The sequence below is a fragment of the Leopardus geoffroyi genome, chromosome B2 (genome assembly GCF_018350155.1).
Source record: "Leopardus geoffroyi isolate Oge1 chromosome B2, O.geoffroyi_Oge1_pat1.0, whole genome shotgun sequence".
NCBI lineage: Eukaryota > Metazoa > Chordata > Mammalia > Carnivora > Felidae > Leopardus > Leopardus geoffroyi.
In genome coordinates, this window is record NC_059332.1 from 52,827,757 (window position 1) to 52,840,611 (window position 12,855).

The following is a 12,855-nucleotide window of genomic DNA, read 5'->3' on the forward strand; positions in this document are numbered from 1 at the left end:
GCTGACATAGCATTGTATATGTCCAAGCATCCATTACAGAAAGATCTCAGATGTTTTTTTTTTTTTTTTAATTTTTTTTTCAAGGTTTTTATTTATTTTTGGGACAGAGAGAGACAGAGCATGAACGGGGGAGGGGCAGAGAGAGAGGGAGACACAGAATCGGAAACAGGCTCCAGGCTCTGAGCCATCAGCCCATAGCCCGACGCGGGGCTCGAACTCACGGACCGCGAGATCGTGACCTGGCTGAAGTCGGACGCTTAACCGACTGCGCCACCCAGGCGCCCCTCAGATGTTTTAAAAGTGGAAGCCTCAGGATGCCCCAATGGACATGATGTGCTCCAGGTTCTTGTGAACAAGAACACATTGTAGATACAGGATCAGTCTAATCCATCTGGGCTGCTGTAACGAAATACAACAGTCTGGTCACTCATAAACCACAGAAATTTATTTTTCACAGTTCTGGAGACTAGAAGTTCAACACCAATGCGTGGTCACATTCTCACAAAGGCCCTCTTCCCAGTTCATAGCTGGTGACTTCCTGCTGTGTCCTCCCTGGTGGAAGGAGCGAGGGATCCCTCTGGAGCCTCATTCACGATGGTTCCACCCTGACAACTTAAGCACCTCCTCAAGACTCTACCTATAAATGTAATCATTTTGAGGGTTAGAATGTCCACGTGTAAATTTGTAGGGAGACATAAATATTCAGACCACAACAATGCCTCTTACTGAAGCTGGGAGAAACACAGTTGTCAAGTGACTACAAGTGGCTTACCTTTCCAGCAGAGCAGGGAATTTTTGCATCGCTGCAAGGAGTCATTTCTTACACTGATACTGTGTCGGGTGACTTTGGGGAACAGCAGCTGAAACACTACAACCTTAAAGCATACTGGAGCATGTGGCACATGGAGAGAACATGTCTTGTTTGGGAAGATGAGGCACACCAGTTTGATTCTAGTGGAACCTGAATTCCCTATACATTTGCCTGGGCTGCTTATCACCTTTATCCTTTTCCACATTCTCAGATGACCTAAACTTGCTGTCATGAGGTTAATTAATGAAGTGGAAACTGAGGATACTCCAGTGTGTAGGAAACCTGGGGGTTATAGTTGAGAGGCTTTTACACAATTTATTCTACTGGAAGGAAAAAAAAACAAACCAAAAACCTTTCTCATGAATGTGCTGAGCATGTATCATTTCTTAGCATCTGGCTTGTGGGTTTTTCTTGGAAGCATAATAGCCGAGATTAGTATGCTCAGAAGAAAATAATTTAATTTGGACATAATTAGGAAAGTTCACAGCTCAGGAAAGATTGGGGAGGAAATGGTGACAAAGGAAGCTGACTTGACTCAGTAATGCTTTCGGGAAGCAAGGGCAGAAGCTGAAGCCTTATCTGCACAGTTACTGTTAAGAAGGTGGCTGCAGTTAACACGTCTGCCTTTCTTGCAGGTGAATAACTCCAGGTTGTCCAGCATGATAGTCTTCATTTTCCTTGGTAAGTGAATCATGCTTCTAGTTTACCTGGATCCATAGCACTGTTTCTTCACGAACTGAATGCCATCTTATCTGACTTGACTGTTGATTAAACTAATGGGCTTTTAATAGGAAGTCTCAATTTTCAGTGTATACTTTAACATGGTTTCTTACTTTCTCAAAGTTGTACACTTACTCATTTATAACTCTGTAGAAAATGTACAATGCAGGGATTGCATTCATCTCTCATATTGTTTGCATTTTATTATATGGGATAATCCAGTTACCTAGGATTTATGGAATTCACATAGATAGTAGAGCCTTTGAGAAACGAAACCTTCCAGTATCTATTTACAAGTTATAAGATGGCAAATTTCAAATTTATCTATTTTTCTTTGAAATTAAATGAGATTAACTTAAAGCATTCAATTCCCCGAATTTTGAAGTGTTAATATTTACTAAAAAGGATTCATTTCATAGAATAAAACAACTTAACATCCCATCAAATGCTTCACATTTTAGTTAGTTTCTGTTAGCTACAGGAAAGGTTTGTAATAATCCCTCTTGTGTTGGATAGTGTGAAGGTATCATAAAATGCTGGTGGAAAAGAATTCATTTATACTTAAGGTAGAATCCATGAAGATCTACTTGCTGTAGGTGTCATCAGACAAGCTACTGTATTTTTCTTCAGAATTTAGTAGAATCTATAAAATGAATTCAGGAAAAGAAATAGTTATGATTATAGCTGAATATTATTCCATTCATTAAAACAGAGCCAGTATTTTTTTGTTTACACTAATAGATATTAATGAATAAAAACATAATTGTGGGCAAGAAAACAAAGAAGGTTATTCCAAATTATGTTGAACATGAATCAAAAAAATTAAGGGGAGAAAGAATGGAATATTTTATGTATTTTCAGTTTTTCTTTAGTTTTAGTAATAGTTATTTCCTATCTCAAAATTTTGCTCTTGGATTTATTTTAACACTATTTGCTTATTTCTATTCATGATTATAAAGAAAACTCTGGGAAATTTTAATTCTGTAGATAAGACAGCAGTATAACAGAACACATAAAACATGTTACAACCTCATTATGGCTCCAGTTGAAAAAGCAAGGATCGCCTCTTGTTTTCAAGTTTCCATTCTAAATTAATTTTGAGACTAGGAAGTGAATAATTTCTAACATTGTTAGGGTCGAAGCTGTACTATCTGATAGGCTTAACCTGTATTTCCCATAGTTCATTCTTAAGAATACTTGTCTAACATCATCTAAATAGGTCTAAAGGTGCGGGAAAGTTCTATCGCCAGAGGAACGTGGGGCATGGTGAATTTTTAAAATAGAACATATCATATCATAATAAGACTTAAGAGGGTAATATTATGTGCAACATTTTTCATATTGTTACTTTAAAACAGAACTTGTTTTTCATTGAGCATTTCAAGAGAATCCTTGAAAACTCCTGGATTAAATACATGGCCACAAATTATAGTAAGGAATGACTAAGATTTTGGCAAGTTAAAGTTATTTTCATTCTTGTGGGCCAGATCACTGAGATGGTTTTCCTAGTAGATTTAGTATTTCATCCTACTAGAGGGTGTGGAAAATCGTATAAAGTAAACAATCAAGTGGAACTTAAAATTTTAAATATGGAAGAAAATGAAACAGATTTGAGAAACATAATATGTAGAATTAATTAACCATCATTAGACAGAGGTACTGGTAAGGTTTTGATGATATATTCAGGATACCATCATCTATAAGTTTCCTGAAGGAGCTATTTACAAGATTCAATGATCAATGTCAAATAAAATTCCAGTTTCTTAGTTTTCTTTTTTTTTTAATGTTTATTTATTTTTGAGAGAGAGAGAGAGAGAGAGAGAGAGAGAGAGAGAATGAGAGAGAGAACATGAGTAGAAGAGGGGCAATGAGTGAGGGAGACACAGAATCTGAAGAAAGTTCCAGGCTCTTAGCTATCAGTACAGAGCTCAATGCAGACCTCGAACCCACAAACTCTGAGATCACGACCTGAGCTGAAATCAGTTGCTCAATCAACTGAGCCACATAGAATTCCACTTTCTTATGAGTAGAGTCTGACATAAAATATTTCAGGGTCTTTGGCAAGCTGGATTCAAACAAGTAACTTTGGGCCAGAACGGAAGGGGCTCTCTTTCTCTTTCTCATTGGTTAAATGAGCTTAACAATGAACACATGACAAAACAGAAGGCTGATATGTCAATTTTCACTCCAGCCCTCAACAAGAAAAATGTGACTGAGCCACACCCTTGGGCCTAATCTCCAAATGCAGTGACCCAGCAAGTAGTACATATGATCCATCCAATGAGTTGTCTTGGATTCTCCTTAGGAGAAGAGGTTTGAAAAGAGGTAAGATAAAGAAAAGATTTTAGGCTTTACTTGAAGCCCATAACTCTGCATTGTCACAGGCCATTCATAATTAGCATCATCTTTTTAAAAATTCAATTAATTTGACTCTAAGACCTACTTTGAGATCTCCTGATTATAATTAATATATTGTTTCTGTAACTCGATTGCTCTTCCCATATTTTTCTATGGATTGATCCAGCAAGTGTCGCTTGGCATGCTTGCAGAATCAATTCAAATAATTTATACATTATACTAAATTAGCATCACTATGTTTTTGATATTTTTAGAAAACTTACTGGAAACTTCTCCTCTACCCAACATAACTTGTAAATATCTGGAAGGTATTATTTTTATTATAGTATTATAGTATTACTTATTTATAACTTCTTTTTTTTTTAAGTTTATTATCAGAGAGAGAGAGACAGCATGAGTGGGGGAGGAGCAGAGAGAGAGGGAGAGGAAGAATCCCAAGCAGGTTCCATGCTGTCAGCACAGAGTCCAATGCAGGGATTCATTTCATGAACTGCAAAATCAAGACCAGAGCTGAGATCAAGAGTCAGATGCTTAAGCGACTGAGCCACCCAGGTGCCCCTATAATTCATTCTTAAATAACTATTCAAGTTAGTGTAAGTCAACATACATACATAATGTCTCATTGTGTTTGATGATGAGGATACAATTATGAATTACCTCCAATGTCTGCCTAGTAGGACCCTAGAACCCCATGGTGGAGACAATCATATAAATACACATTTTCATTACAGAGCAGTAAAGCTATGCTTGGGGAAATCCCAGTATTCTAGTGAAACAAATAAGAGGTGTTAAATTAATTTGGATATAGGAAGAGGGTACTGAATTCAGGGAAGGAGTCCATAAAATAGGCAATTATTGTGTTGAGTGTTAGGGGACAAGAAAAAAGGCAGAAAGACAGAAAGACAGAAAGACAGAAAGAAAGAAAGAAAGAAAGAAAAGTTTATAGGAGATAAAAAGGAGTGCCTACTAATGAGGGTACAGTAAACACTCAGAGGTACAAGACAGCATGGAGCATCTGGGAAACTATACATGCTCAAAAATGTCTAGATTGCGTACGATAAGGAATATAAGAACTATCCTATGAGGAACCATCCAAAGGTCGAAGCAGAGAAATGGCAGGATCAGGATGGTACAGTAGGCAGGTTAGGGGGTATAAAGAACCTATGTGAGTAAGATGAAACTGGAGGCAAATTGACTAATTGATGGGTTGGTCAAATATTCAAAATAAGAGTCAAGGAACTATGCACAAATGGATATAAAAGAGTGAAGTCAAGGATAAAAAAGGAGTCTGTGATGAATCAGTGGTTTCTAGTGTTGGGTGCCCATGAGAACAGTGAAATTGATGAAGCAGGGCTGTCCACCAGGGAGTGATGATGATAAAAATACACTGTAGTCTTAAAATATATCTGGAACACTTTGGTTGAGATAACAACAAATATAACTGGAATACTGAAAAATAATGGGATTGAATTATGCTTTAGAGAATCATCAGTCTAGAGGTTTTAGTTAAAACCATTAAAGTACATGGAATTGTACATAGAGAATGTGTAAAATGAGAATGGGAAACATCTGAGGATAGACATTAAGCTAAAAATACAGTTCAACAGAAAAAGACAAAGATCCTGGGAAGAGGCCTAACTATGGTCAGAAAATATCAAATGAATAAGTATCAAGAGAACCAGAAGAGCTGGTTGCCAAAGGAAGAGAGAGTTTTAAGAACAAAACAGCAACAAAACGTGCAATGATAAAAGTAGGCAAGATGAAGTGTTAAAACTATTAAGGTTGATGTCATGGAAATGATTAGGACAGTTCAGAGAGCAGCTTCAATAGAGCAATAGTCTTAAAAATATAAATTGAGGAATAAATATGCACCAAATAAGAGCACAAATCTAGACTCTTCGTTTAAGAATGTTATAAGGGAGAAATACAGATCTGTAGTTAGGGGGGAGGTTAAGATCCATTCCAATCTTGTAATGATCTTATCAGATTATATTTTCCATAACACTGTTGTTTATCACCAGTAACTTAGTTTTGAGGTAAATAACTGTCATACTGTAATATTGCAAACACGTTCTTGTTGTTTTTGTTCTGTTCTTATTGTTATTTCAGCTATGGTGCTATGCTTGGAAAATGAATCCACTTCCCAAACCATTGATTGCACATATTTAAGAGAGCAATGCCTAAGTGATACAAATGGATGTAAACTTGCATGGAGAAAGATGGAAGATTCATGTAATGTTTCAGGTAAAATACATTATTTAATTTTTTAAGTTTATTTATGTATTTATTTTTGAGAGAGAAAGAGAGAGAGGGAGGAGGGCACAGAACGAGAGGGAGAGAGAGTGAGAATTCCAAGCAGGCTCTGCACTATCAGCACAGAGCCTGATGCAGGACTCAAACCCATGAACTATGAGATCTTGACCAGAGCTGAAGTTGGACGCTTAACCAACTGAACCACCCAAGTGCCTCAATAAAATACATTATTTAAAATACACACAAAAGATTTATTTTTACTAAGGTAAAAATAGGATTTGATATTTTCTTTCACTGACCTGGGAACTAAGTTAGCTTTGCTCCAAACACTTTTTTCAAACTTAATATTCAAGTGATTTACCTTCAATTGCTTATTAGCGAATATAGTAACAAGAACTCAAGAGCCTTAATGCCCTGTGGGGAGGTTTATGCAAGATTTCAGGGTTTGTTTTACTTATCTCACCATGTACAATGTTATAATTATATGCATGCTTGTCAGAAGTATGGCAAAAATTTTTCAAATGTGTTTTTGCTTACATATTAGTATGTCAGTAATAAAATAGGAAAAAAAAACATTTGTGATGATCCAGAGCATTGTTATTTATTTGCATGTGTATCATACACATTTTTATATTCTTGCAACAGACATGCTATCTTCCATTCCATCTGTGTCGAGAACAATTTAAAATACATTTTTATTTTTAACATGTCCTACATTCCAAACATTTGAGCAGAGTCCTGAGGGTTAGAGAATATGAAGATTAGAGTTACTGTTACTTGTTTAAAAGAAAAAGAAAACATACGGAATATATCAATTCGTTGAATAAATATTGTATGGACCATTATAGTAGGACTCCATTCACTAAAAATAGATAAACTGATTATATAGTGAGACATTACCTTAGTACTATTATCACAAACGTTTCAAAATATTGTATTCTCATATAATTTATCATCTTGTATATTGGATGTTATAATACTATAAAAACCTCATAAACTTTCTGGAATATTCAGTAAGAATAATTGAAAAGGGAAAATAACAATAGATTCTTCCATGACGTACTTTCTCTATTTTGCGCAGTGTGACGTCTGTACTGCTCATGACTCTTGCCTATCTGTGTGTGCATCCTGTACTTCCCAAAAGACGTAAGGGGAAGTAAGTTGGGTTTAAGAGGCAGCAGCCTATAGTTCTGATGGCCAACATTTACAATCTCTACCATCGGAAGTCCTCCCCATCCCCACAACCTCAAGGAATTATATAGGATGTAGAGGAAAAGAGAATGATTTCCTTCTCCGTCCTGCCCTTGAAGGCAGTAAGTCCATAGTCCAAAGTAAGTTATAGCTGCCTAACCCAACATTCTTATTACAAGTCAGGAAAAGAATTTTAAAAGCCTAATTTGCTCTAAGTAATACAGTAATTTTAAGATGAGAATAGAAGACAGTGACAAAAAAAATCTGTTATTTGTTTTGATGATGAAACTCCTTGTTACATTTTATAAAGCAATTTAAAATATTGCATTCAGTGTGTCATGAATTATAACACGTACTTCAGTATACAAATGGCAATTCATTTTCAGTGAATTGCGGTAATATTTGCATAATTATCTCATTCATGAAGCTGAAATAGAAATATTCTCAAATACATAAATGAAATGAACTCAAGTAATTTTATTCAAAAAAATGATTAAAAGAAAATTGTTGGGTGGATGAATAGGACTTTGTAAATTAAAGCAGAAAAGGAAATATTGATAATTGTGAAAGACTCATTATTCAATAATATTTATCGAGTGCTTACAAAGTGTTAGGACCACTTCATTTCTCATGATGAATTTTGAGCCACTTGCATGTCTCTTATTATAATTTTAGAATGACATATACACTAGAAGATTATGACAAATAGTTAATAAAAATAGCTAAACTGACAAAATAGTGAAGATTATGGATCATTCTGGTCACCTCATATAAGGACAGCCTTGATTATTATAGAAGAGTAAAAACTGATATTCTAAGTGAAGAGAAAGTCATTTTAAAATACAGCAAGCTTTAATCCATTTTGGAAAGTAAACATTGAGGGAAAGATAGTAAAAATAGATTTTGTGCTTAAAAAGTCACTTACGTGGACATCTTGCAGCATCCCCAGGAAATCTTATTATAATAAGGCATTACTCAGGTTAATACGTTAAAAGCATTTGGGGTAGGGTGATACTTAGATTAATATCAGGAGTGTTACATGTTTGTTAAAACCCAGGTAACCCCTGCAAGATGAAGGATTCATCAAACTGTAACCTGAGCATCCAGTCCTTGGTGGAAAACAATTTCCAGTTTGAAGATTGTCTCTGCACTGGTAACCTCGATTGCACTATTAACAAATTGCTTGGGAAAAAATGCATCAATGAATCGGGTAATAATATGTGGTTATATGAAATATTACAGTCATAAAAAAGAAAAGTACAGTTTCAAAATTAACCACATCTATGTAATTGGATTAATTCTCTCTCTCTCTCTCTCTCTCTCTCTTTTATTGGTAACTTGAACAGTTTTTTTGTGTATCTACAAAGTTCTGTGAGTCCTAGATCTCAGTAAGTGCCTAACATATTTCTGTAATTGTTAACCACTATTTCAAGCTTCATCCAATCATAATTAATTAGCATTATATATTCACTTAGTTCATATTTTTGTGAGGCTCACTATGGCTTTGCCCAAGACCTAAGTGATAGAAGACAAGTAAGGTATCATTTCTTTTGTTAAAGAGCTCAGTTTCCTGAGAAAGTCCAAAATATAACCACTTGTCTGGAATTCTACTTGCCTCTGGATGGGAGCATTTAATCATTTATGCCTTTATTTAGAGCTACTCAAGGTGCCGGGCTGACACTGAAGTATTGGTACTCAAAGTAGTCTGCATGTGTCCTTGAGGATTCATAAAGATTTTCAAAGGGATATGGAGGATGAAATAGTTCCAAAACAATCAGTTTCTGGATCCTCAGTGTTCTTGCATACTCTCTCTGAAAAGTGGACAGCTTGGGATTGCAGCTGTTATCATGGGGTTCTTGCCTCTTCTTTCATAGTCAGCCTTCTCCCATTTTATAAGAAATAGGTTTACCTCTCATTTATCATGAATGGTCCCATTATCCCACCTCTCAAAACACTCATGGTGAGCAAACTGGCCAATTTTCTGTTCCATGCTTTTGCTTTTTCCAGAGTTTCACATAAATGGAATTAGGTAACCTTTTGGAATTAGGGAAACTTGAACCTGCCTGATTTTTTTTTTTAATTTAACATCATGGATTTGAGGTTCACTAGTAGTTTTTGAACAGGTTTGTTCTCTGTTTTGAGTAGTATTCCATTGTATTGGTTATCCATTCACCACTGAAAGTGGTTTGCATTGTTTCCAGATTTTTAGAGATTATAAATAAAACTGCTATAAATATTCACATACAAGACTCCTACAAACATAAGTTTTTATTTCTCCATATTCTTGTTGGGCTTTCATACAATATTCTAAGTTTAATTTAACCATCGATGTATAAAAGTTCCACTTGCTCCACATCCTCAGTAGCACTTGATTTTGTTATTTGCTTTTATTTTGAGGCCATTCCAATATATATGTGGTAGTGTCACATGGTGGTTTTAATTTGCACTTAAATAATGTTGAATATATTTTCATGTGCTTAGGTGTCCTCTATATACATTATTTGGTAAAGCATCTCTTTAAAATTTCGCCTTTTTTTAATTTGAGTTTTGCCTTTTTTTATTGTGTTTTAAGAGTTTTTCCTCTGTGTTGAATAGGGCTTATCAGGATATGTGTTCTGTAAATGATATTTCCCTGTCTATATCTTTTATTGCTTTAAGCGTATATTTCAAAAAGCAGAAGTTTGTTTTTTTGTTTTTTTTTTTTTCAACGTTTATTTATTTTTGGGACAGAGAGAGACAGAGCATGAACGGGGGAGGGGCAGAGAGAGAGGGAGACACAGAATCCGAAACAGGCTCCAGGCTCTGAGCCATCAGCTCAGAGCCTGACGCGGGGCTCGAACTCACGGAGCGCGAGATCGTGACCTGGCTGAAGTCGGACGCTTAACCGACTGCGCCACCCAGGCGCCCCAGAAGTTTGTTGTTTTTTAAAGTTTAACAATGTCCAGCTTATCATTTTTTTCTTTTATAAATAATACCTTTGCTGTTGCATCTAAGAAATCTTTATCCAACCCCAAATCACAAAGATATTCTTATATGATCTAGACATTAAGTACTTTAGGTTTTGCATTCAGGCTTATGATACACTGTAAGTTAATTTTTGTTTACGGTGCAAACCATGGGTCAGATTCATTTATTTATTTTTTTTCTCTATGGATATCCAGTTGTTCTACCACATTTGATAAAGGGACCACAGTTTTACCTTTCTCCAAAATCCTTTGGGCTATATGTTAGTGTCTCTATTTCTAGATTGTTCTATCTTGTTCCAGCTGCCTATATTTCTGTACTTTTGCCAATACTTTCCTCTTAGCAATATTTTGTAGTTTTCAGTGTATACTTCATACACACTTTGTGTTAAGATTTACATAAATATGCTTCACTTTTTTGATGCTGTGGTAAATGGTAACTTTTTTATATTTTAATTTCTAATCAATTATGGCTAATATATCAAAATTATATATATATGGTATATATATAAGGCATATATATACCATATATATACATATATCTTATATATACCATATATTTACATATATCGTATATATATACCATATATATACGTATATCTTATATATACCACGTGTGTGTGTGTGTGTATACGTGTATATATATATATACACACACACACACACCTTATAGCCTGTAACTTGCTCAGCTCAGTTATTACTTCTAGTATCTTTTATTTTGTAGAATCTATAGGATTGTCTACATGGACTTAAATATTTATATCTGCAAATAGAGAGTTTTATTTCTTTCTTTCCAATCTGTAGGCCTTTATTTCTTTTCCTTGCTCTATTGTTCTGAGTAGGACCTGCAGGATAATGTTAAATAGGATTTCTGGGAGTGGCCATCCTTGCCTTTTTACCTGTCTTGGGAGAAATGCATTTAGTTTTGCACCATTAAGAATGGTTTTTGCAGGGGTGCCTGGGTGGTTCAGTCAGTTAAGTAACCAACTTCAACTCAGGTCATGATCACAATTCGTGGGTTCCAGCCCCTTATCAGGCTCTGTGCAGACATCTCAGAGCCTGGACCCTGCTTTGGATTCTGTGTCTCCCTCTCTCTCTCTGCCCCTCCCCAACTTGTGCTCTTTCTCTAAAAAATAAAATAAACATAAAAAATGTTTTTTAAATAAAAAAAAATGGATTTTGCAGTAAGTTCTTTGCAGGTTCCTCCTCCCTTTATCAGGCAGAGAAAATTCCTTCCTATATCCGGTTTGCTTAGAGATTTTATCATGAATAGATTTGCAAATGATTTTCTGCCTCTTTTGCAATGATCATGGTTTATATTTTTAGGTTTTTTTTAATATGATGAATTATTTGTTGATTCTTAGTGTTGGTTCTAACCCTTCATTCTGAGGATATATACTATTCAGTTATGAAGTATTTATTCATTTTATATGTTGCTGGATTGAATTTGCTACTATTTTGTTGAGGGTTTTTAATCTTTGTTCCTGAGGGACATTGGAATGTTGTCCTGACAGCATATTTGTCTGATTTTGTTGTCTAGATAATACTGTTTTTAATTTTAATTTTTATATTTTTTGAAAATGTTTAGAGAGAGAGTGTGTGTGAGCTGGGAAGGGGAAGAGAGAGAAAGAGACGTAGACAGTGAATCCAAAGCAGGCTTCAAGCTGTCAGCAGATAGCCTGACTTGGGGCTTGAACTCACGACGAACTCACGAACTGTGAGATCATGACTTAAGCAGAAATTAAAAGTCAGGCGCTAAACTGACTGAGCCACCCAGGTGCCCCTGGATAATGCTGTTTTTTAAAATGATTTGGGAAGTATTTCACCTTCTTTTTTATTCTAAAAGAGTATACAAAGAAGTAGTAGTATTTCTTCCTTACATTTAAGGAATTAATTTAATTCAATTTAATTAATTTAATTCACTAGTGAAGATATCTGGGCAATTCTTCATTGGAAGATTTAAAAATGTTCAGCGTGTTTGTCATAGAACTGTTTTACTTATTTCTTGGTGAGTTTGGTAGTTTGTGTCTTTCAGTGAACTTTTCTGTTTGTTGGATTTATGTTGAATTTTTATTTTTAGGGTTTCCATTTTACCTTTTTTCCGTATCTCTCTGCTAAATTGTTCCTAATATTCTCAAATTGTCCTATAAATATCTATAGGACTTATAGCAATGTCCTTTCGTTCATTCAGATGGTGGTAATTTGTGTCTCCCTCTCTTTGTCTCTCCCTGTCTCTCAGTTTTGCTCTTTATTATTTTTTGTTGCTGTTGTGTTTGACTTGACTTGAAGTTGCTCTTCATTTTCTGGTTTCTTAAGATAAAGGCTTATATCACTGATTTGATATTTTTTTTCCTTCCTCCTATAAGCATTTCATTATATAAATGTCCAAGTGCTGTTTTAGTTATACTCACAAATTTTAGTATGCTATGTTTTCATTTTTATTCAATTCAAAATGGTTTCTCATTTCCCTTGTGACTTTCTCTTTGATTCATGGTTTATTTTACAATACCATTGTTGAACTTCCAAATATTTGAGGATTTCCCAGATACCTTTGTTATT

The 12,855-nt window shown here is 35.1% G+C and overlaps 1 protein-coding gene across 4 annotated transcripts in view; it reads left to right on the forward strand.

Annotated features, from left to right (window-relative positions):
- The window catches only part of GFRAL (GDNF family receptor alpha like), a 64,045-nt gene that overhangs the window by 2,052 nt on the left and 49,138 nt on the right, over nt 1-12,855 (forward strand). For 2 of the 4 annotated variants that reach the window (XM_045498578.1, XM_045498581.1), the window contains exons 1-3: nt 669-1,492; nt 5,999-6,133; nt 8,391-8,543. In XM_045498578.1, the coding sequence (XP_045354534.1) occupies nt 1,471-1,492; nt 5,999-6,133; nt 8,391-8,543 (310 nt within the window). In that variant the 5' untranslated portion in view covers nt 669-1,470. Of the gene's footprint in view, nt 1-668; nt 1,493-3,722; nt 3,857-5,998; nt 6,134-8,390; nt 8,544-12,855 lie in introns of those variants that run through there. The other 2 variants (XM_045498580.1, XM_045498579.1) reach the window with 2 other exon arrangements.